We start from the raw sequence: 26,501 nt of genomic DNA, 5'->3' as shown, positions 1-26,501 counted from the left end.
AGTGTACATTCATGAATGAGTGTTTTGTGACAGGCAGCACACAAACATGGTTTCTCTCCTATGTGGATCCTCTGGTGAAGAGTGATGTCTCAACACTGCATAAGCCTGTTCCCTAAGATTCTCTCCTGTGTGTTCCTTGCTGTATGTCAAACCGAGGTTCACTTTTCTCACATACCCTATATTGGTGTTACGTCAACTCCACTTTGTTTTCACTAAAAATATGGCCAGTGAATCCCACTGTGACTCAGTGAAAATTAAAAAGTACATTTTTAAAAAACTAGTGGGAAGTACAGTTGTCTTAGAAAGGTCTGATGGCATGGCACCCCCTTGGGAACAGGGGTTCTGTCTTGATGTTCTTCCCTCATGAGTGCTCAGATTCTTCCAGGAGCCTTCTCTGTTGACACTCTTGAGTTTCTAGAGCCCTCTTACTCTAAAGCTTAGGAAGAAGATATCTTAACATGCAAACATTCAGAATAAATTCCTTCTTTACAATTCCTCACACCATTCACTTTTACAGAATGAGACCCATTCTGCAGCTAAGGACCCTGGACTTTAAGAACGGTATTTTCCAGTCTATGCTCCAGCTCTTCACAACTCTGCTTACTTTCCTTCACCAAGATCTAGAGATCCTTCAGCATGGAGATTGCAACTGACTCTTATCACTGGTTTATCAAGAACATATTCTGGGTGTGAAGGTCTGACCTCAGTCACACAGAAGCTCCTTGGAGCTTCAGGGGGATTCAGTTTCTCCAAATATGCAAATTGGCTAAAGCTAACTCATCAGGCCTCAGTGCTACAATCTTGCTTTTTGAAAGTTAGTCTTTCAAAAACCCTACAACTCTGACCTAAGCCAGTGCCTAAATTTTCGACAAGACTATGAAATCTCCGGTCTATACCTATGTTTAGCAGACAAATTCTAATCATCACTGAGTCAGTGAGCACTTCCAGATCCCTCTGTCTGACTGAGACCTATCACCGGAGGTCTACTGTGGTTTTTTGCCTTGGTGAGAGCAGCACTGTGTGTTCAGAAGTTTCCTTGTCTTCTCATCTTCAATGTTTATGCAACTGACAATAAGCTTTAAAGCTGATTTCAGCTAAAAATAACCCCATTTATATATGGATGAAATGGAGATGGAAAAAGTCTAGACCTCACCTAGTAACCTCATAAGACCACTCCCTGGGCCTAATGATGAGTTTAAAGGGTACTCATATTAAATGATCAGTACTGATTGAATTTCTGGCTGAATTTCTTTCATGAAATATGAATTCATTAAATAATCCCTTTTGGTATGTAAAACTAAATTGGTTTTCCTTATCTAATGATTTATTTGTCATATGAATAGTTTAAGAGAAGATAGATAACAGACACAATTTTTAACCAACTGGGGTCACTTACTTCTTTGTGAAAACAGTACAATCACACAGAAAGCACACACATCCTACGTACATTTAATTCAAGGCATTTCCAAGAACCACTGTGACCTGTAAATTTTCAGCTTTTTAAAATCTTTATGTTATACCTTGCTTTTATTTGTGGGCTGAGATTTTACTATGTGGATAACTGAGTCTGTACTATATTTTAAGCAAGAGTGTAACATGAATAGATTATGAATATTGAAAGATGATGGCATCAATAAATCATGTGTAGATCCATTCAAGTAGTAACATAGTTGCCTTAAATTCAATTGAATAATTTCTTAAATTTTTAAATATTTCAAGTGAGCTGAGAGGGATGGATGGTTTCAGATTTTCATTTAAGTTCCTGCTTTAATTCTAATTTACTGGAAAATGTTGGGCAAGTCACTTAATGCCTACGAGCAAGTCACTTAAGGCCAACATCCTCATCTGAGCAACATAGAATCATGATAATAAACTCAATCTTGCGTTGTTTTAAAGAATAAATTAATGTATGTCAGTAAAGTGTCTGGTTATTTTTGCAATAAATCAACAATCTAATACTTATACCATTAAGATTGCAATGTTTCTCCCTTTGTAAGGTTATGCAAACAAAAGTGTCAGAGTTCATGAATGCAAAAACCTAGAACATTCCTAAAACTAACTACAGTTAAGTCATGAATGGCTAAATCCTAGCATTTTCCATCTTTCTTCACAAAAACCTCTTTCTCTTGTTTTCAAGCCATTGTTACTTTGCATCTGAGATCTGTTGTTACAAAATTCAGTTCAGTTCAGTCGCTCAGTTGTGTCTGACTATTTGCGACCCCATGAACCACAGCATGCCAGGCCTCCCTGTCCATCACCAACTCCTGGAGTTCACCCAAACTCATGTCCATTGAGTCAGTGATGCCATCCTGTAGGAGACAGGATGAATAAAAGAAAAGCAGACCCTGGCAAGGGCCACAAGAGGAATTTATAATTATTGATAAACTGGATGCTATAAGGCATGAGACTCTTGGAACAAATCCAGAGGGAACTGTTAGTTCACAATCTTGAAAACAAGATATGATCCTGGGGTCAGAAAACCGACCCCAGACTGTTTCTCAACTGGCATCTCAGAGTCACATGTTTTATGTATCCGGTGGAAAATCTATAGATAAGAATATTAGTCATAGTTACTGATTTGTTATTGATTAGTTTCCTAATTACTCAATGGTTAATGATCATTTTGTTCTTTGGCCCCGAAGGCCACATGAGTTACAGTTTAATTCCCTGCATATTCTTTCCTTCACGGATGAAAGTCTAATAAAGCCGGCTTGGATTCAGTTCTGGCCCCTTCACATTGGAGCGGTGTTGGTCCCCTGATCCTCACTTTTCTCTGAATTCTTGTGTCTCGTTTCTCATTCTCTCGCCATATCGCGCTTTTCGAAACCCTGCTTTTTGAGCTGGCCTCAACATCATCCAACCATCTTATCCTCTGTTGTCCCCTTCTCCTCCTGCCCTCAATCTTTCCCAGCATCAGGGTTTTTTCAAATGAGTCAGCTCTTCGCATCAGGTGGCCAAAGCACTGGAGTTTCAGATTCAATATCAGTCCTTCCAATGAACATTCAGGACTGATCTCCTTTAGGATGTACTGGTTGATCTCCTTGCAGTCCAAGGGACTCTCCAGAGTCTTCTCCAACACCACAGTTCAAAAGCATCAATTCTTCTGCGTTCAGCTTTCTTTATAGTCCAACTCTCACATCCATACATGACTATTGGAAAAACCATAGCCTTGAGTAGACGGACCTTTGCTGGCAAAGTAATGTCTCTGCTTTTTAATATGCTGTCTAGATTGATCATAACTTTCCTTCCAAGGAGTAAGTGTCTTTTAATTAAGTGATGGGACAGGATGCCATGATCTTAGTTTTGCTGAATGATGGGACTGGATGCCATGATCTTTTTTCTGAATGTTGAGCTCTCCAACTTTTCACTCTCCTCTTTCACTTTCATCAAGAGGCTCTTTAGTTCTTCACTTTCTACCATAAGGGTGGTGTCATCTGCATATCTGAGGTTATTGATATTTCTCCCGGCAATCTTGAGTCCAGCTTGTGCTTCTTCCAGCCCAGCGTTTCTCATGATGTACTCTGCATATAAGTTAAATAAGCAGTGTGACAATATACAGCCTTGATGAACTCCTTTTCCTATTTGGAACCAGTCTGTTGTTTCATGTCCAGTTCTAACTGTTGCTTCCTGACCTGCATACAGGTTTCTCAAAAGGCAGGTCAGGTGGTCTGGTATTCCCATCTCTTTCAGAATCTTTCACAGTTTTTGTGATCCACACAGTCAAAGGCTTTGGCATAGTCAATAAGTTAAAAATCTGTAACTGAATTCTATACGACTGCAGAAAGAGGTTACAACAATTTGGTAGTGCTAAAAATCAAAATAAAAAAAGAAAAAACATAGTCATTAGAGAAGCTAAAATCAAAGAAAGGAGAAAAGAAAATTTCAAAGTCTTCAATTGAAAGGGCTACCAAGTGCTAGGCAAGAGTCTTGAAAAAATTAATTGCTAACATTTCCCAAATCCAAAGATGAGGAAAAAAATCCTATGAACTTTCAGTTATAAAATAAAATCTGTAAAATAAAGACTATTAGACTGACATCATATCTAATTTGGCATAAGATTTCTCATCTGCAATGCTAAATGAAGCAATGCACATGGAATTATGAGGGAAAGGTTATATAACTTAATAAATCTAACCCTCCCAGAATGACTAAGTGTAATGTATGAAGACAAAAGAAATAATTTTCAGACATAATTCTCTGAAAGTTTTTCTTAAAGAGGCTCTCCAGTTAAAAGATAATATATAATGATTATATAATTTTGTAAATATACCAAAACCCACTGAATTGTACACTTCATAAAAATGATTTTAATAAATGAATTACACCAAGAAAACTTTTTTTTTAAGATAAAGTACAAGAAAGAACTGAATAGATCAAAAGACACAAAATATAAAGAACTTTGGTCACCAAGGAATTCCTTGGTGGTCTAATGGGTAGGACACAGTGCTTTCACTGAGGGTTCAATCCCTGGTTAGGAAACTAAGATGCCACAAGCCACTCAGTGTGGAGAAAAAAAAAAAAAATTGGTCAGAATGAATACCAGAAGAATTTACAATCCAGTCTTTATCATTTTTCAAATGTCACTATAAAGATTAAAGCGACTGTTAAGAGAGGTTTTGGAGGGAAAAGTGTAAAAAAGACAAAAAAAGGAAGACGACCTGTCATAAAAACTCCAGATCACTTTAGCAAAGTTAGTGGGGAAGGGTTTTGGGGGGAAGAAAACATAAAATTAACATGAGAGATAAACTGAGATGAAATATTACATATATGACAAATATCCACAAAACAAAAATAAGCAACAAAATGAAACAAATCATATAACAGAAAAGTGAGCAGAGAATATAGATAAACAGATCACAGAAGAGTAAGATTCATAATATCCAGTGTGGATGAGTGAATGGGGAATAAGTATTTTCAGGTTGAGCATACATTTGTTCAGACTTTATGGAGGGCAATTTGGCAATTTAAAAGTTTAAATGCAGTCTTTTCCCCATAAATTGCATTCCTAAAAACCTATCATGGGAATTCCCTGGTGGTCCAGTAGTTAAGGCTCCACACTCTTACTGCCAGGGACCCTGGGTTTGATCCCTTAGTCAGGGAACTAAGATTCCAAATGCCTTGAGGCACACCCCCCAAAAAATGACCTATCATATAGAAATACCCTTACATATACCCAAAAGAAGATCCATTTGTTATCTTAAAGAAATGGAAGAAGAAAACTACATTTGACAAAGGAGAAATATTTAAAATAAGATATGCTGCTGCTGCTGCTGCTAAGTTGCTTCAGTCGTGTCCGACTCTGTGCGACCCCATAGACGGCAGCCCACCAGGCTCCCCTGTCCCTGGGATTCTCCAGGCAAGAACACTGGAGTGGGTTGCCATTTCCTTCTCCAATGCATGAAAGTGAAAAGTGAAAGTGAAGTCGCTCAGTCGTGTCCGACTCTAGCAACCCCATGGACTGCAGCCTACCAGGCTCCTCCGTCCATGGGATTTTCCAGGCAAAAGTACTGGAGTGGGGTGCCATCGCCTTCTCCGAAAATAAGATATAATCGTATACAAAATCATATCATAAAATATGATATAATCATATAAAGTAGTTTGCAGCTATTAATAAATATGCAAACAAATCTATGAAAAGACGTTCCAACATATATTAAGTAAAAAAAACAAGTTTTAGAACACTATACATATGAATAGAATATCCAATTTGAAAAAACTTGAAGTGTATGGGGCTGAATGTAAAGTATGGGCTTTTTCTATAGGTCTAGAAATGGGGCTCCAGTTTCGCTGGAATTAGCTGGTCCCTGATCCTGTGTGCCTGGATCTGATTTCAGATCACCCTAACTTTCCCAAGATTGTTGGATGGCATTGCCAACTCAATGGACATGAGTTTGGGCAAGTTCCAGGAGATGGTGAAGGACAGGGAAGCCTGGGATACGGCAGTCCATGGGGTTGCAAAGAGTTGGATACGACTGAGGGACTGAACAACAACTTTCCCTATATTCTAGGGGAAACAAAGATCAATATTTGGAGGAACCTCTGAGCCACCCTACACGCCCTAAGCCTTTCTAGTACTGTCACTTCCTAGTTCTACCAGGGCCCAACAAGAAAGTGAACTTTTAAAAAGAAGAAAAGAGAGAAAATGATAAAAAGGAAAAATTTTACCACTTACTACTTTCACTAGCTGCAAGTACCATTGCTTGAGTTTTCAAAAAAGTACGTATTACTTCTATTTTCCTAAATAGTGAAAAAGCGGGGGTGAAATTTATAATCTCAAGGTGAGGTGGGACTCGCTGAACACAAATAGAAGATTAAACCTCATCTGCAAGATAGACAGTATGAGCATAAATTTAAATAAACAATGAAATAGCTCAGTATCATTTATTGAGAACCTGCCTTCAGTCACAGGTTAGCACCGACATAAAAACATGCTAATTTGAGGAATAGACCTCTGAGAATAGTATCAGGATCTGAAATTAACCCTGAGACAAGCAGGCTGGCTGTGTATGAGATACACAGAAAGTTATTTTAAAAATACAAGAGAAGACTTTAATCAATGCAGAAGAGATCTGATTAGATATAACAACTAACCTGTTCATAGTACAATGTGTTCAGGGGATGTCACCACCAAAAAAGGGCTTATCCAACTGCCTACTAGATATTCCCACTTTGGTGACTAAATTGTGCCTTAAATCCTACATGTCCAAAACCAGACTCAAGCTCTTCTCACACACCTGGTCTTCTAATGTTTCCTCTCTACCTGTCAGGGAAGCCAGAAATCAAGGAATCACCTTTGATATATTCCTTTCAGTCGTTCTAATATTCAATCCACCTCAAATGCTTCATCCCCTAAATATCTCACAAATCCATCCATTTCCCTTCAACTCCAGGCAGCAGCCATCACCCCTCACCTGAACTGTAGTAACAGCCACCTGAGCCCAGCTCCCTATACCACTCTAACTGCCTAGCCAGAAGGCAGCACTTTCAATGTTATGTTCACACTGCAGCCAGAATGGCCTTTTTGTAATCACTGATACTCAGCAGATAAAAACACTTCAACAGACTCCCTCTGCACTCAGGATAAAGACCCAAATCCTCTAGAGCAGCCATCGTGGTCTGCATTGTCTGACTCCTACCCTTTTCCCCAGATTCATCTCAAACCACTCTCTGCATAATGTTGGCATTCTTCAGGCCTTCCTAAGAAGTCATCTCCCTCCCACCACAGGGACCTGCCACACGCTACTTCTTATAACTGGAAAAGTCTATCCTCTTCTATTTCCCGAAATAAATTTTATTCATGCCTCAGTCTCCTGTTGAGTCACTTCATCAGGGAAGCCTTCCTTGACCTCCACGACAAGGTTGAACTCTCACGTTAAAGGCACAACGAGCACAGGGTACTCTGTCTGAATGCAGTTGAAGATATAATTGTACGACTGTGTGATTACAGCATCTCTCTCTAAATGAAAAACATCATGAGTGCAATGACTACATCTGCTTTCCTCACTGTGATCTCACAGCACCTACTACAGGCATACAAGAGATATTCAATAAGTGTTTAATTAGTACATGGATAGGTGGATGGATGGAAGACAGCTAAGGTATTGTCTTGCTTGGATTCAGAAGTGACCTCTGAAGGTAATTTCTAGTTCTATAATTACGTGATCTTACATATGCACACTGAAATTACAGTATCTTATATATATATAATTATAAAGTTCACTATTTGTGTGCATGCTCAGTCGCTCAGTCATGTCCAACTCTTTGCGACCCTGTGGACTGTAACCCATCAGGCTCCTCTGTCCATGGGATTTCCCAGGCAAGAATATTGGAGGGGGTTACCATTTCCTCCTCCAGGGGATCTTTCCCAATCCAGGGATCAAACCCACGTCTCCTGCACAGAAGGTGGATTCTTTACTGCTGAGCCACTGGGGAAGCCCAAAGTTCTTAGTTTATTACTAAATAGGCTAACATGAATAATATTACTAGCTATGGTTATAGTCCTTTCTGGGATTGTACACTTAGCAAATGAGGGAATCGTAAATACTGGGAAGATAAAATTAATATAATATCCTTTACATTATCAAGCAATGAAGTAACCCTTGGGGAAGGGAGGCAGGGGTTTTTTGTTGGGAGTTTTTTGTATGTTTGTTTTAAAATACATCTTAAGCCACATCGTTATAACATTAAAACCAACGTAAGACTCCTGACAGAATAAGTAAAGTGCAGGAAATATTCGGCACAGTCAACAGAGATTTAACTACTATGTTGAAGACTGCCCACCATGCAGACAAGTTCACCACACTATAAATTAACACCTAAGAGAATCTTACGAGTATTAGATGGTTCCTGTGACTTAAGATCGGAGCAGATGAAAGGGGTCTTTGGAGGATGCTATTTTTTTCACCCCCTTCCCTCTTAATTCATTTGTTATATATGAAAATCATTAAGTAGCAATAGGACTTTTGAAACTAATAAAATTTCTTCCTCCCTCTCCCTTTACCTTGTCTCTCTCTCAAGCTGCTTCTAAAAGAGTGGGTCTAAAATAAACTCAAAATAGTGAAAAGATAATAAAGGTTCAAAATACAATTTTTTAAAAGGGACAGAGGATGGGAAAACATCAATTATGTTTAAATCCATGAGCTCATTGTAATTTTTATAAAATAAAATCTAATTGTTCAACACTGATGGATGTTTTTAAAAACTGATATTCTGAAGTTTAGCTAATAAAAAGAAAAAATCAGGTAGATATCTTACCTTCCCTATACAAACTGTACTACTGGGTAACTAGATAGTAGATATGGGGAAAGTTCTCTTTATAGCAATATTTCAAATAAGCAAAAAAAAAAAAAAAGAATTAGAAACTCACTATTTTGAAACTTCTAATGAATTAATTGATCTAGCCATTAAGCACAGACAGCTAACATCACCGAAAGAGAAAACAATGGGCTGTTATGTCCCTTTGGATGGAAGAACAGATTACCATCTCTGCAGAAGTCTTCCCTCCTCTGACACTCCCCCTCAACAACAAAATTTGAACTTAAATCTCATCAAATTTCTAGAGCACACTTTTAAATTTATAGGAAATACAAAGAAATAAATTAAAGTACACCATGCGGAAGCAGTCAGCAAAATTCACACTGCGGGAATCACTTCAAACAACCAAGTTTTTTCAATAAATGTAAGAAAGAGACAGAGAGAGATGGAGAGATGCAAAGCAGAGAGCCTATAGGTTAAGAGAGATATTAAAGACATAACAACTAACTCTTATTTGGATGGTTATTCCAACAAATTGCTTTAAAAAAATTATGAGGCAATTAGAAAACTGAATACTGGCTAGATATTTAAAAATCACACACACACACAAAACACATATCCAGGTATAATATTACTAATGTTTTTATTTTTAAAAACATATACACTTAATATTTACAGAAGAAATTACACAATATCTGGGATTTGATACAAAAGAATATGGCAGGAGGGAATTATGGAGGAGCAGGACTGGCCATGAGCGAAAAGTTGTTAGGCTGAGTAATAGGAATATGAGGGTTCATAACACTATTCTACTTATTTTTGAAATTTTCTATACAAAGCTTTTAAAATCAAAGAGTTCCTCTTTGTAACACCTATTTTTTCTAAAACTTTCTTGTTTGTGTGTGTGCGTGTGTATGTGTGTGTGGCACGCTCCAAGCTAGATTCCTTCCTTTACCTTCCTTCCCTTGGCAACCAAGTCAATGGCTATTTCTATATTACTCTGTTTGGAGAGATAATACATGCTTTCAAAACAATATTCCAGAGGATGGTTATAATGATGAAGATGATGGAAAACATGGTGTCATCTTGCCATCACAACAAAACAATTATGTTATCTTTGACAATTGCTCTCCATCCACTCAATTGCTATTCCCTCTATTACAGTCGGAGCAACACAGATCGAATATCATTACCTATGCTTAAATACAATAATATTTCAAAGCTAGAGCTGAGAAGCTGACAGATAACCTATTTCCAAAGTTATGGCTTTCCCCCAAGTTCAATCTTCAGTAAGTGTACCAGTGTCCTCTCTGTTTTGAGAATTACCACTCCTTCTCCCTTCATATGGTTACTACAGAAGGGATCCTAGCATACAAATATTCACAGAATAAAGACACAGCCAATAAAGGGTAAATTGTCATCTTCCCAGGTGGCGCTAGTGGAAAAGAACTGCCAATGCAGGAGACATAAAGAGATGCAGGATCAGATCCTCCTGGGTCGGGGAGAATCTCCTGAAGAAGGGAATGACAACCCACTCTAGTATTCTTGCCTGGAGAATCCCAGGGACAGAGGATCCTGGTGGGCTATAGTCCATAGGTCACAAAGAGTCAGACACGACTGAAGGGACTTAGCATGCAAGCAAACGTACATCTAAGTCCTAATCTCAGTTCCTGTGCATGTAACTTTACTTGGAAATAAGGTCTTTGCAGATGGAACTAAGGATCTCGAGATGCAATCATCCTGGGTAGGCCTTCAGTCCAATGACTGGTGTCCTTATCAGAGACAGGAAAGAGAGATTTGAAACACAGAAGCACACAGAGAAGAAGGTCATGAAAAGTCAGAAGGGTTGCCAGCAGCCACCAGAAGCCATGAAAGAGGCATGGAACAGAGCCACCCAGCCTCCAGAAGGAACCAATCCTGATGACACCTTGGTTTTGGGTTTCTGGCCTTCAGAACTGTGGAATAGCAAGTTTCTGTTGCTTTAAGTTTGTAGTCATTTGTTACAGCACTCCTAGAGAACTAATACTACACAGCCCTTGGCAGAACTGACTGGTCCAGGAGCAAACATCTCAAACATGCTGGTCCTGGGAAACCTGTTAACTGTGGTCAGGAAATTTCAGCCTCAGTCTGGCTATCTCTTACGGATATGTCAGCCCAGGAGGCAGGTGGTGCCCTGTAACTAGGGAGCAGAGAAATCTGTCTGCAGCAAGAGAGAAAAAATACATAACCTGTGTCTCTAATTTGCATCTGAAGCCCAGGTACATTCCTCTTAAGTCCCATGGGATACCTCTTTAGGAAGATAAAATCACCCTTTTGTGCTCGAAGGATTACAAGCAAGTTTCTGTAACTTGTAGCCCACAGAGTCCTGTCACACTCAAGAACCTGTTGCCAAAAGCCCTTTAGTAAAGATCAACTGGAACAAGTCCCTCCTTGGGTAGCTACCAAAACAAGTTGAAATGACTCATGAACCCTCTGTGCTTTGCTGTGCTTAGTCGCTCAGTCGTGTCCAATTCTTTGCAACTCCAGGGACTGCAGTCCGCCAGGCTTCTCCATCCATGGGGACTCTCCAGGCAAGAATACTGGAGTGGGTGGCCAGGCCCTCCTCCAGGAGGTTTTCCCAACCCTGGGATCGAACTCAGGTCTCCCGCATAGCAGGCAGATTCTTTATCATCTGAGCCACCAGGGAACCCCAAGAATACTGGAGTGGGTAGCCTATCCCTTCTCCAGGGGATCTTCCTGACCCAGGGTTTCCTGCATTATAGGCGGACTCTTTACCAGCTAAGCTACCAGGGAAACCCCATGAACTCTCTAAGAGGGAGCAAAGAAAACTTCAGGCTTGAGCTATAAGCAGAGTGACAAGAAACAATGCAAAAAGGAAGCTCAGTTTGAAAAAAGAACCCTTGTTGGTAGGAATGTAAATTGGTACAACCACTATGGAGAAGAGTATGGAGGTTCCTTAAGAAACTAAAAATAGAGCTACCATATGATCCAACAATCACTCTTGGGCATTTATCTGGGAAAAAAAAAAAAACATAATTTGAAAAGATACATGCACCCCCATGTTCACAGCAGCACTATTTACAATAGCTAAGACATGGAAGCAACCTAAGTGTCAACGAACAGATGAATGGATAACAAAGATGCCATCCATATATATAAATGGAATATTATTCAACTATTAAAAGAATGAAATAATGCCACCTGCTACAACATGATAGGCCTACAGATTATCAAACAAAGTGAAGTGAACCAGAGAAAGACAAATATATGTATGATATTGCTTATATGTGCAATCTAAAAAAAAAAATCATACAAATTAATTTCTTTACAAAACAGAAATAGACTCACAGACATAGAAAACAAACTTATGGTTACCAAAGGAGGCAGTAGGGATAAATGAGGAGTTTGGGATTAACATAGGCATATTACTATTTATAAAATACTATTTATAAGACCCATAAGGACCTACTGTATAGCACAGGGAAGCATAGTCAATATCTTGTAATAAGGAAAAAATATATATATATAACTGAATCATTTTGCTGTACAGATGAAACTAATATAAATAACTGTATTTTTTTTTAATTTTTTAAAAAGGAAGCTCAATGTTCACTGGCATAAGAGCTAAACCCAGATCTCATCATAAAAGGGAGTGTAGGTCAATAATGATGCTGAATATTCCAGAAAAAAAAAGAAGAAAAAAACATTTTTGGTCAAGCTGCACAGACTATACTAATCAAAACCACCCATAAAAATTGTTCTTCCCTAGGTAAATATAGCATAATTACTATTGTGTATATGAATACCATGTCTCAGGTTTCCTTTGTCTGGGGTTTACTTGATTACAGCATTAAACACTGTACTTATGTATGTAAGCATACCATATGCTCGCTCTCCTTTTGAAAAGACTACAATTAATGCTTGGTTCTTTATTTTCAAAATATTCAAAATATAAGGTGCAAGAAAGTACCCATACTAATTTTTTGACCAGGGATGAGAATAACAAAAGTTTGTGTTGAAGAGAATTATACAAACATTCCAAAAGAGAGCATCCCTGGGTATCATGGAAGCAAATGGTACAAATGTAGCCAAGTCTTTTTTTAACTCAAAAGGGTAAGTGGTCAGCCTTAAGTACAGTATGTCCTAGCAAATAAGTGTTAAACATTAGATTAATGATCAAGTCATTTCCTGTATTTGTTATAAAATTATATGAGAAAAAAAAGCCAGGAAGAGAGGTAAGAAATTTTAAAAAGTTCTGGGAAACCCAAGGTTGAATAAATAACAAAAAATGATATTTCTTTCAAAAAAGTTTTAAGTAATATAATGTTACTGAGATTTTGCTTCGGAAAGTTCTGCATATTTATCTTCTAAGTACCAGAAAACAGCCTGATTTCTTCTGAAACATTTTTCCATTATAAAAGAAGTATCGTGTATTTCAGTAGTCACTTTTTAAAAATCACCTAAAAACACCTTCACATAAACACGTGACTCTTATAATGGAAGATTTTTTGACAAACAAAGCCTTCAACCAGGTCAGCTAACTTAACAAGAAATAGGGCAGAATGTCCTAGATGAGGAAAGTGGCTGGAATTACTTTTCTGATTATGAGCTGCAAGTTGAAAGAGATTCTGTAAGTTTAGAGAAAAAAAAGGATTTGAAAAAGGCAAGGAGAGCATCTGAAAACAAGTTAAAAGGCTTAAGGAATACTTGAAAGACAAGATGAGGAAGTAGCCCTGAACCAGGAATTATGTCATTGTCAGATAAGAGTTAAAATTAAATGAGCAATGACACCAATGTAGATACAAACCCTGAAACCATCTCAAAGTCACAAAAAATTCTCTGACTCCCTGGCTGCAAATAAGCATGCTAACCACTACTGTCTTCCTCAAATCTTGGGGAAACCTCAAAAAGGCATCCTTCTTTAGTTCTTCTCCTGCCAAATAAAATAAAGCTAAATAATATAGAAAAGCTTCTATAATACAAGGTATGAATGCAGTAGTCTCCTCAGTTGCTAACCATTTCCTGAGTACTGATGAGTACTCAGACACTCAGTCGTGTCCAGCTCTTTTATGATCCCATAGAGTTTAGCCAGCCAGGCTCCTCTGTCCATGGGATTTCCCAGGCATGTATACTGGAGTGGCTTGCCATTTCCTCCTCCAGGGAATCTTCTCGACCCAGGGATTGAACCATTTCTTACTTTATAACAAAACAATTAAGTTTCCCAAGGAACAGGGTCATCAACAAAGGAGAAGACCCTGAGAGACAAGAATTTCCTCATTAAATTGCCCTAAGTCTTAACTCCAATTAGTTCTCAAAATCATTTTTAACCAAACTACACCTTCATCAGTCCATGATCCAAGACTCACTGGATCCAGCAGCTTTAGCCAGGACCCACGAGGGGCATTTTAAACATCTCATTTGAGATTTACTAAAAAGTAGCTTTAAGGAGTCTCAGAAAATAGACTTTCATCTCTCACACCTTAATGCACTTTATTTTTCCCCAAAACACATAAATTACAGGTTCCTTTCCTGTTTGAATGCACAAAAGAGAACACAAATCAAGTGCTACTTTATCTAGAGCATTAACATCCTGGAGAATCCCATGGACAGAGGAGCCTGGTGGGCTGCAGTCCATGGGGTCGCTAGGAGTTGGACACGACTGAGCGACTTCACTTTCACTTTTCACTTTCATGCATTGGAGGAGGAAATGGCAACCCACTCCAGTGTTCTTGCCTGGAGAATCCCATGGACAGAGGAGCCTGGTGGGCTGCTGTCTATGGGGTCGCACAGAGTCTGACACGACTGAAGCGACTTAGCAGCAGCAGAAAACGTATTTTTTGAAAGAAGGGGTGGGGGACTTGGGGAAGCAGTTGAACTGAAATTACAGGCTGTCATGACATCTCAATATCTAAAACTAAATACCTGGTTCCATAGGAGAGTATGGTTTTTATTCACAATCCTGTTACTAAGCAACTGTAACAATGGCTGCATGAAGCTTTCTAGAAGTTAGCAGAGTTAAGCGATCTAAGGAAAGAAAAACAGGGAAACTCTTTGCTTATGGGAATCTTTATATTAGGATGAACTCAATGTAAAAACAAAAACTAACAAAACCAAAAACAACGCAAGCAGTTCCTTAAAGGACAAGAAAAGTACATGCTACCACATATCATTCACTTTATTTTAATTTCATCTAATTTCAAAATTCACATTTAACTGCTGATAATAATTTCCTTACTGTATTTCCTTTGTAGTCCCCTTCTTTCCTTCACCCTCCCTCCCTAGGAAATAATTTTTTTTCAATTTCCTTGCTGATTAAAAGAACATTTTAGACCTCTTATGTCCATTTCTTTGTTTACAGAAGCTATAAAAACTAGTTTACAATTGTTTCATGTTGCCTCCGCTTTGAACCCCAGAGTGCTCTTGGACATCAGACTATTCCTTTGAAGGGAACAGTCTCTCAAACAGAGCCAGACACTTTCCCAGCCACTCCCTGAATTTTAGACAACCAGAGCTTTACAAATGTCAAGTCTCTTTTCAAAGTTAGACTATACAATGTAGCAGGCTCCAGACCAATGCTTCTCAAATTGTGGGTTGGATCTGGAGGGGGAGGGGGTGGAGGGGAGAGGGGTGGAAGAGAGGGAAGCTTTTCATACATGTTGCAGGGGAATTTTACAGACTAGACCTGCAAAGGGGCTTCCCTGGTGGCTTAGATGGCAAAGAATCTGCCCGCAATGAGCGAGACTCAGGTTGGATCCCTGGGTCAGGAAGATCCCCTGGAGAAGGGAATGGCTACCCACTCTAATACTCCGGTCTGGAGAATTCCATGAACAAAAAAGAAAAAAAGAGCCAAGGAGTAGGTTAAAAGAGAGAGGAAGACCCACACTGACTTGTCCCTCCAACTTCCCTTACAGCTCTCAACATTTAATGCTGAGAAAGCTCCAGAAGCTACATTGTCTAAATGTCTATTCCATAGAAGGATGCTGCTTCTCCCTCCTTCCTTCCCACCCTCTGTCTCTCTCTCCCCCTGCCCAATGCCTTCCCTTCTTCTCCCTCTCTCCCCTTCTCTCTCTCCTTCTGAAGAATGCTAGGCAGACAAAATGAAAAAATAACAGTTTTACACTCATTCTTCTACATCAAAGCTGAGCAATCTTTGTGTGGTTCTGTGCCCAAGATACCTCTACGTTGCAATAAATGTCTATTTCAAAAAGAGAAAGCCAGAGACAAGCAGAAATTTAAACACTGGAAACCGAAGATCCAAAATGTCTCAGCCAAGAACCACAGGGAAATGACAAAGTCATTTCTGCTTTTAGATCCCAAAGATAAAAACAGTTTTCTGTCTCAGAAGATTCCCTGAGGAGCATTTGGAAGAGCAGGCTGTGTGGGTTCCTTGTTTGTAATTAAATTTAACCTAATTTCTTAAATTTAATTCTCATTTTGGTTTTTTTAAGCTGTAAACAACGCAGAGTATAGTCTTTGTAATCACTGCAAACCACAAAGCTGTGCTACTTGAAATAAAACAAAGAAAGAAAATTCTTCACAAATAATCATTATGTCTACTGGCAAGAATAAAGAAAACCCAGCAGTTTTATAACACATTTCATGATCAAATTGATGCAAAAGTTAAATTGGTCAGCTTCAGAATCTACTCTGTCTACATCTCCTGTGGCTACCAATTAGAGAACATAAATACTCTAAGAAACAAAAAAAAACTTTTAAAACAGCTAAAAACTTATTTTCTGTCTTTTTCTTTGTGTGTATGCCCACATGCACACATGCATGCACACTTGAACAAATGTTTTTTTCTGCTGTCGTCGTTCAGTCGCCCAGTCACGTCTGACTCATTGGGAACCCCATGGACTGCAGCACGCCAGGCTTCCCTGTCCTTCACCACCTCCTGGAGCTTGCTCAGACTCATGTCCATTGAGTCGGTGATGTCATCCAACCATCCAGTCCTCTGTCATCCCCTTTTCCTCTTGCCCTCAATCTTTCCCAGCATCAGAGTCTTTTCCAGTGAGTCAGCTGTTCACATCAGGTGGCCAAAGGACTGGAGCATCAAAGCTTCAGCATCAGTCCTTCCAATGAAGATTCAGGGTTGATTTCCTTTAGGATTGAATGATTTGATCTCCTTGCTGTTCAAGGACTCTCAAGAGTCTTCTCCAGCACCACAGTTTGAAAGCAACAATTCTTTGGCACTTATCCTTCTTTATGGTCCAACTCTCATATCTAAATATTTTTTAGAAGGATCCTATTGTATAACCACAAAAATATCAGTTTTGAGGGGGATTTTAAAAGGTTAAGTTTTAATGTGTCTCTCTTTATGTAATTTATTGGTTGTCCTTACACAAGCCACCGAGATTTTGCCTCAGTCATTTTTTCAAATGTGGGTAGTAGTATTAGTTCCTCCCTAAATAGCTTTCACCCTAAATTCACAACATTGGAACCTCCTTGCACTGTGTAGTTGTATTGTTTATATCCAAAAGTAAGACTATCAGCATCTCAAAGGGGCCAGGGGGACATCTCTAAGAGATAATTAGAGCAAGTTAGATTACACCTTTCATTCAAAAATGTCTTATTAGAAAATAAGATGTCCCTAATGTCTCATTAGAAAATGGCATGGCCATCCTTTGGACATCCGTCTAAGTCCGTCATCACCGCTGTAAACTGGAACGCAGAAGTTTTGCTGATAGTGGATCAGCATGCCATCTGTATACATTAAAATTTGTCAGTAATATTAGATTTTTTATTAAAAAATATACTTTTGAATTAGCAACATATTCACATAGTTAAATAGGCTTCCCTGGTGGCTCAGACGGTAAAGCATCTGCCTGCAATGTGGGAGACCCGGGTTCGATCCCTGGGTCGGGAAGATCCCCTGGAGAAGGAAATGGCAACCCACTCCAGCACTGTTGCCTGGAAAATCCCATGGATGGAGGAGCCTGGCAGGCTACAGTCCATGGGGTTGCAAAGAGTCAGACACGACTGAGCAGATTCACTCACATAGTTAAAAATTCAAAAAGGCATATGAGGCAAATATTCTGTCTTTCCTCTGTATCTCAGTTTTTCTTCCCAGAGGTAAAAGTCTTACCAGGTCTCATTTATCCTTTTAAGGATGTTGTATGCACATGTCACTGAAAATGTATAGGTACGTGTGTTTTCTTTTAAAAATAAAAAAAGTAGCCTACTAGACATAGTATTCTTTTTCATTTTTTAGTGAAAAAATATATCTTGGCCATCATTCCTTATTTTTCCAGCTGTATAATATTCCACTGTATCAATATGCCATAATTTACGAGTTTCCTATTATTTTCAATCACAGGCAGTGCTTCAGTGAGTAATTTTAAACATAAGGTCACCATTAGTTTTCAAGAGTCTTTGGAAATATGGCCAAGATATAGAAGAAAGCTTTGAATTTTATTGTACACAAATATAGGAACTTTAACAATTGAAGGATCCTGAAAAAAAATGTTTTTTTTAAGTTTCTTAGAGTATTCATATTGTCTAAATTGGTAGCCACAGGAGATATAGACAGAGTAATTCTGAAACTAACCAATTTAAATTTTGCATCAATTTGATCAAATCTTTATTCAGAATGATCTGGTTATCTACTAACTGTCAAAGAGTGTGCTAGAGACAAAAATACAGGTTAAAAACATAAACATATTGTGAAAGAGCAAGTAGCCCATCTGAGAGGGGGGAAGTATGTAGGTAGAAGAGCTGACATCTGAGCTGAGCTTTGAAATATGAAGAAGAGATTTCAGAAAAAGAAGGGGAAGGAACATTACATGCAGAAATGCAGTGTGCACAGGTTTCAGAACAGGGATCAGCTGTGTATTGCTAACAGGAGTGTTCATGGCAGAAAACGCAGGCTGAATAGAAAGTGGGAACTAGCTTGGGAAGGGCATGTATACCATATTAAAGGGCTTGGACTTATAAATGTAGACTAAAAAGACTATACGCAGACTATACAGAAAAATCAAGGTTCCAAAAAGTTCCAAAAAGATGATCTAAGGGAACAAAATAAGATTTGTGAAGAAAGGTTAAAAGGCCAGAGGTTAATGGCTATTAAACATATGAAAAGATGTTAAACACTGCTCATTATTTGTCTGCTCACTTGCTCAGTTGTATCTGACTCTTTGAGACCCCATGGACTGCAACCCACCAGGCTCCTCTGTCCATGGAATTTTCCAGGCAGGAATACTGGAGTGGGTTGCCAGTTCCTATTCCAGGGGATCTTCCTGACCCAGGGATCAAACCCACATTTCTTTATCTCCTGCATTTTCAGGTAGGTTCTTTACCACTAGTGCCACCTGGGAAGGTATTCACTCATTATTAGAGAAATGCAAACAAAATCTATAATGAGGTATCATCTCACACCAGTACCAGTCAGAATGGTCATTATCAAAAAGTCCACAAATTATAAATGCTAGAGGGGGTGTGGAAAAAAGAGAACCCTCTTGCACTGTTGGTGGGCATGCAAATTGCTACAGCCACTATGGAGAACAGTATGGAGATTCCTTTATAAACTCCAAATAAAGCTAGCATACAACCCAGCAATCCCACTACTGGGCATATACCCTGAGGAGACCAGAACTGAAAAAGATATATGTACCCCAATGTTCACTGCAACACTATCTACAATAGCTATGACCTGGAAGCAATCTAGATGTCCATCAACAGATGAATGGATAAGAAAGTTATGGTACATATACACAATGGAATATTAGTCAGCTATATAAAGGAACACATTTGAGTCAGTTAATGAGGTGGATGAACCTGGAGCCTATTACACAGAGTGAAGTAAGTCAGAAAGAGAAAGACAAATGTCATACATTAACCCATATATGTGGAATTTAGAAAAATAGTACTGACAATCCTACTTGCAGGTCAGCAAAAGAGACACAGACATTTTGGACACAGAGGGGAAAGGAGAGGGTTGGATTATATGAGCGAATAGCATTGAAACCTATACATCACCATATGTAAAATAGACAGCCAGTGGGAATTTGCTGTATGATACAGGGAACCCAAACCCAGTGCTCTGTGATAATCTAGAGGGGTGGGGTGGGGAGGGGTGGAAGGAGGGTTCAAGAGGGAGAGGACATTTGTATACCTAATGATGATTTATGTTGATGTATGGTAAAAACCATCACAATACTGTAAAGTAATTATCCTCTAATTTAAAAAAATAAAATATATACTAAAAAAGGCCAGAGGTTATTTAATTCAATAGACCTCAAGTCCAGGAAGGCACTAACCAAAGATTGATGGTGACAGCTATATTCCATCTCCACCGAAGGCAGGAAAAAAGATTAAGTATTCAGTTCTGGGTTTCCTTGGTGGCTGAATCAGCAGAGAATCTCCCTGCCAAGCTGGAGACACAGGTTCAATCCCTAGGTCAGGAAGATCCCCTGGAGAAGGGAATGGCAACCCACCCCAGTATTCTTGCCTGGGAAATCCCAGAGAAGAGGACCCCCCAGTCCACCAGGAGGTTGCAAAGAGTTGGACACAACAGCAACCAAACAGCAGCAGCAGTGAATGGAATAAATATGGTCAAACCAAACAAATTCAAAAAACCAAACATTATTTACTTCGAATAATCAGGGGAAAGTATGTCTAAATCACAAAATGCTTTTAAAGAAATTGATGCCATTATTTTCTAATGCATGCACTGATGTTAAAGGCTGACCAAGGCCAATAGGGTATCAACTTTACCATTGTGGAATGAGTATTGCTTATGGGCAACCTCCTTTCTTAAAATAAGACAGGAAATTACACTGCAAACTGTGAGTTATAAACTTAGCTATTCATTAAAAAGAGTAATAACACTTTCAAGCAGAGTCCCAAAACTTAAGTACAGCAAAATGACCACAAATGCCCAAATTTTCAGAGCTTAATTTAGCATGTTTTCACCACATATGAAATATCAACTGTATGACATTTTTAGGGAAAGAACAATAACTAGTAAGTAGGATGAACGGTGACCCTTAATGGCAAATCAGCGAATTTTTGTCTAAAAATTTAAACTGTTAACTGATCAACTATGAAGGAAAGGAGCACCTGGTTGATGGAATCAGGTTGAGAATCCCATTGAGAACATAGCTGAACTCTGCGTGATCCTGAGCGACAAGGGCCACCAGACCCTCGCAGCAAGCTGTTCGAACTACGACATTATCGCTGCAGCACTTCTCCCACAGCAAGTTCAAGGCAGGAGTCTGAAATCAAACCAGTGATTAAAACACACGTCTGATGACTAGCAAATGCATACACGGCCCAAGCAGTTCATCAAAGTGTAATTCGTTCACCGTAGGCTGGCTTTCCTCTACAAAAATGACGCTGTGTCACACCATGTGTAGGACACACTGAAGCTGGTTTTCCAAGAGAGGTAGTGGATGTATTCTGATATAGTAACTCTCTCCCCTCTGGTGTCTTTGCAGCAAACTGAGGCTGGCTGCAGAGGTTCTATCTGAGTCTAAGGAATGCAGCTACTAGGAGATCAAAACTACGGTTTGGTTCTAGCACTATGTTCTAACCAAGCCATTTAACCAGACACCAACCATACCAGCATATCAGTTAGTCTAAGTTGGACTTCAAATCATACCTACGCTTCAAGCCCTGAACATTTTCAGAAAATATTCCTACTCTTCTCCCACCAACCTCTATTTAAACCGTCAACTGGTCAAACATGGAGGAAAGCACACCTGATTGATGCCACCCCACTGTCCCTTCCGCACCCCTGCTCCAAGTGATTGAAGCTGAATGTGGACCCAGAGGAAGGAGACAGAAGCAGCTCAGGCTACAAGCAAGCTGCTGGTTCCAGGACTACCAAAAACACCTAGAAAAACTTTTTCCCCCAAGGAAGAGAGTTTGACTTCTCCCTTCACACTGTGAACCTGTCATCTTTGATAGGAAAGCATCAGAAAGACACAAAAGTAAATAGGTCTTCATTTTGAAAATTCCTACTAAAGCAGAGGTTCTAGCTCTCATAACTTGCTCAGGAACTTATGATTCTCCTCAAAAAAAAAAAAAAAAAAGTTCATTACTAATGATGAACCTACATTTGAATGTATTCTGGGCTAAGTCCATTTAGATTTTACATGGGGTTTGGGTTATTTAGTTTTGCTTTTTTTTAAAGAACACAATGAAGCTATTTTTCCTTTCTTCTGACATAATTTACTAGGGAAACATAAAATCTAGAGAGAAAAAAAATTACAATCCCCAGCTCCCATGGAATAACTAAACTAATGAAAATCAACATAAATTGTGCCCACTTTCCCATGGTAGCTGACTCTGAGAGCCTTTTCAATCTCAGGATCCCACTAACTAACTGTACAGAACAAGACAGTTAACAGTCACTGAAGGGAAGAAATATTTATATTCTATTCTTTTATTCCGAAGGAAATTTTATTCACCTGTGTGGACCATACCAAAGGGTTCTAAATGTCATCACTCCACTCCTAAGCCAGAATAACAAAATAAATGAATAAAACACTGTTGCCTCAGGTAACATTGCACCTTCATGGAAGGAAGCACTCATTTATTAGCAGAAGAGGAAACATTTAGTTACAGGGATTTGACATTCAATAAATTCTGGCAGTTTAAGTAAAACCACTAGATCGTCTCAGTGTACATAATGTGATTATAGGCAGGATTAAGATCAGAGTTCTCAGAAAACCTAATTTATATGACTACATACAAACACCAGATAAATGCCAATTAGTGAAGTATGCCTCTACATTGCCTTCAATGTGTCAGCAGAAGTGATAAAGAAACGCAACTTGGAGAAGCTAATATAAAGGAATATGAGAGAAAGGAAATCAATTTATTTGTTATGAAAAAAAAATCTTATTTCCATCAGCTATATTCTCCATAGAGTTTACCTTAGAGGCCCAACTTAAGCAGAGTTTCCAATCAGCATATCAAGCTACTTAGCACTGGTCAACCAAAACCCAAGTGGTAAATAGGTCAGTAAATATGACCAACCCTATGAAGGATACAGAATTTTTTCCTCCAGTTCTACCTGTCAAAGCATGACCTTTCTAACTTAGAACTCATGTGTGGGGCTACCTAAAGCCTGAGAAATCTCCTACACCCCAACAGAGCCATTGTGTTCACTTTGTCTGTTAAACAGATTCCCTCAGCAGTAACTCTACTGGCCTTCTTCTAAAGGCTGCCTACGCTCATTCCACCCATGTTCTTTTTCATTAATAGTCATAAGAATACTCCCCTCCACCCCTTCCCTGTCTAGTTCCTGGAGTCTGTTGTAACACTTTTTAAAGTTTAAAAAGCAAACAAAGAAACAAAAATAGATAAAATCATTTCTATGGTGACCTGAACTGTGAGGAAAACAGAAGAAACGCAAAGGTGGTCCAGTTACCAGCAATATCTGAATAGAACTAAGCACAAAATTAAAGACAGACCTGGTTTGTGCACTGGTGGATCTTTTCTGAAAAGCTGTTTTCCTTTAGAACTGCAGCAATAAGATGACCCACAGCCTAAAACAAACAAGATTAATGAATACATTCCCTCAGAAGTTCTCTCTCAATAGTGAATTTGAAGGTTAACTAACAGCAGTAGTAGTGGATATGAGTATGCCAGTCGATCAGTAACAACACTCAAAGTCACAGGGTGTGTGCTCTGAAGAAGGCGCTGCATTTGGCACCCCACAAATGGAATCTCTCACCTTCACAACAACCCTCAAGGTAAGCGTTTTTATCCTACATTTTATCCCAGTAAGCAAACTACGGTTCACAGATGTTGAGAAAATTGCTGGATTTTCTGTTTAAATTGTTGTCACTTGGTATTACAAGATAATTTGAGATTGCTTAATCCATTAAACCATGAGACAAATGAGAAACTCCATAGCTTTTAAAATCATCTTTGCAACTAAATGAAATGCATCATGCTTCATCATGCCCTTAATGAAGATAGAGAAAACTCATCACCATCTTCATGACTATGGCCCACACAGATTTGAACCAACAGGTCCTCCCCCCACCTCAAACATTCTCTCTCCTCTAGGATCTAGGATGTAATATCCCTGTTGGTTTCTCATAGGTTTCATCTCCTTAATAAGCTTTCAGTTTCATAAATCTCTAAAAATTTTCCATATCGTCTTTGGTCAAAAAACCCAGAGTTAAAACTAAGATTCTCATAGGAGTGCTGATTGATTCCATAAATATATAAACGTTGTTACTTCCTATCATCTCAACTCCATTCTCCTAGATCTTCAGCACCACCCAGCATTGCTGTGGTAGAACCACAGACTAGCAACAACGACAGCCATTCTAGGTATGGGTTGGGAAAAATTTTGCTATGGCAAGAACTATTCAGTCTGCCCATGCGACCAATGTCTGATATGGATGTATAAACACCCATCAGCCTTGCAAAGTCTCCAGAAAAGCTCAAACAAAAGCACAGCACCTGCTCCTTCATTTCCTTTTGCATTTCACACACTAGAATTGAATTCAGACCTCAATGATCAATGGTCTTTGTAAGTCACTCATTTACATGAAATTTAAGTTTAGATCAACGAACTCTTACCTCCTTGTTAAAGAGATAGTAACAAAATTGAGGACCAATGAACAGCTTCAGTTCCTGTTTACAAAATAACCATATTTCATTGAATGTAAATGGCCATCAAATGCAAGATGCACCATTACTTTATGAACCGCTAAGAAAGAAAAAAGGCTGCCAATTAATGTTATACAACGCTTCTTATAATTTTTTGATTTTACGTTAATGAAAGAGCTCTTTCAGACTCTTAGAAAATCATGGCCAAATGCATAAATGTGCAGGCAATATCAACTGTATAATGACTGCTGCCATCAATTACTAAATGCAGATGTTAAAATATGAAAAAAAATGTGTGAATCAATGAAATATGGTGCTAACACTGAGCAGTGGTTACAAAAGAACAATAGGAAGTATTCATAGAGGACAGGGAACAATTGCAAGAATCTAATAAAACCAATATGAAACACAACATGGACAAAAAAAGTTACCATTCATATTTAGAAAAGGACTAACAGAAAATAAGCTTCATGATAAATATCCCCCACTGCCCACCAAATTCAATTTCCCTAATTTACCTTCCAATTTATCCCTCTAACAAATGAGAGTATAGCCTAAATTGATTTTCAAATACAAAATCCAAGTATAAATCAGCCTATGCTGCTACATAAGTTTTCCATAACAAAGAGTAGCTTAAATGGATACTGCACACTAAACAATACAAATACACTTTTCTCTTAATTTAACAGCAACACACATAGGCATTTCTTGATTGACCTATGCTAATGAAGGGACTCCACGCACAGAAAAATAGAAACTGTGGACAGCATCCTCCAAGCCTTCATCTTCTTCTTCATGGTAACCACCTGTGTTGCACAGGATATGACTCCAACCCAGTCAGGTAGAAGGGAATCTTGCATAAGGAGTGTTCTACTCCTCATGGAAGGGTTCCCCACTACCCAGCTAAGTCAATTCCCACAGCAGGCATCTCCGAAGGTAACTGCTGAGAGTATCCAAGACGCTGCAGGTTGGTAAGTCTTCAGGCAGGCTTCTGCTGGTCCCTTTGCTTTACTCTCATGAGAGAAGACAGTAGCTATTATGTACCTTGATTAACCAAAATGCTTCTAGTTAGCTGAAAGTTAACCAGAAAACCAGTTCTGTTTTACCCATAATAACCAAAAAGCTCTTCTAAAACTAATTATCACAATCTTCTACCTGAGTTAGCATATAGATCTAATTTTTCAATCCAGGATATTTTACTGATTTAATATCATTATTATAAAAATTTATTATTCTTAATAGTTGTACTAAGAGTAGAATATACCTTTTTAAATAGGAATCTCTGACATTCTCAAGATGTATAACCATTTACTTCTGTTCCCAATAATTAACTACAGACCAACAAATATATATTCAGAGGTTAGTCAAAGTTTTTTATCTCTAAGAAGAAAAGGATGACATAAATAAAAGCACAGATTGGTCAGTTTCACTATTTACTTTCCTATGTCAATATAAATTTTCAAATTAACTGATATAAAAGTTAGTTATTAATATATACTCCTGTATATAGATGAATAAAAATTTTAAAATGTTAAAAATATAAATTTCAATTAACAATCCACAAAAAAACGTTCATTTGTTACCATAAAGCATAAATAGATAAATAAATGAACAAATAAATAAAATTACCTGTGACTGGATAAGAGAATTTGGAAATTCAAACCTTTTCCTTATGTCATCCGACATTTTTACTTCTCTTACATATAAGCAGATTCTGTAACCAAAACAAAAGAATATTTGTTACTCTGGAAAAGGAGTTTAAATAACTATTTGTCAAATAACATGAAAGTAATTCTGTACAAAGACAACAATGGCAATAAAGCACAGAGCCCTGGAGAACAATCCTCTGGCACACCCTTCACTGTTAAGCATTTCAGCTCTCAAATGCCATGGCTGATGGCACAGTGAACTAAAAATGCCCAACCGTTCTTAGTTTTCCCATGAGAGCAAATCCCAAAACAGATGATTTCACGCCACAGAAACAAACAAATAAAAATCCAAAAGCTCATGTCTAAATAGCAGAATTTGAAAAGTTCAACCACATATTTGAAATAGAAATTCATCCTTCTGTGGATCAAAACTTCTGAGGAAGAAAGAACCAAACTTTCACAAAATTGTTTAAGCTGTGCCTCACTTTGGTACAAGCTTCCACTGAAGCATGAACCCACCCGTTTGTG

The 26,501-nt window shown here is 38.5% G+C and overlaps 1 protein-coding gene across 2 annotated transcripts in view; it reads right to left on the bottom strand.

The window, feature by feature from the left end:
* FOCAD (focadhesin) overlaps positions 1-26,501 on the bottom strand; it is a 307,210-nt gene that overhangs the window by 255,436 nt on the left and 25,273 nt on the right. Inside the window, exons 2-4 of one of the 2 annotated variants that reach the window (XM_005898491.2) lie at positions 25,954-26,038; positions 23,172-23,246; positions 20,812-20,966 (exon numbers count right to left, since the gene is read on the bottom strand). In XM_005898491.2, coding sequence (XP_005898553.2) covers positions 20,812-20,966; positions 23,172-23,246; positions 25,954-26,010 — 287 coding nt within the window. In that variant the 5' untranslated portion in view covers positions 26,011-26,038. The remainder of the gene's footprint in view (positions 1-20,811; positions 20,967-23,171; positions 23,247-25,953; positions 26,039-26,501) is intronic. The other variant, XM_070375958.1, reaches the window with a different exon arrangement.

Source organism: Bos mutus, chromosome 8, assembly GCF_027580195.1.
Source record: "Bos mutus isolate GX-2022 chromosome 8, NWIPB_WYAK_1.1, whole genome shotgun sequence".
Taxonomy (NCBI): domain Eukaryota; kingdom Metazoa; phylum Chordata; class Mammalia; order Artiodactyla; family Bovidae; genus Bos; species Bos mutus.
This window is presented reverse-complemented; position numbering and strand designations above follow the sequence as displayed.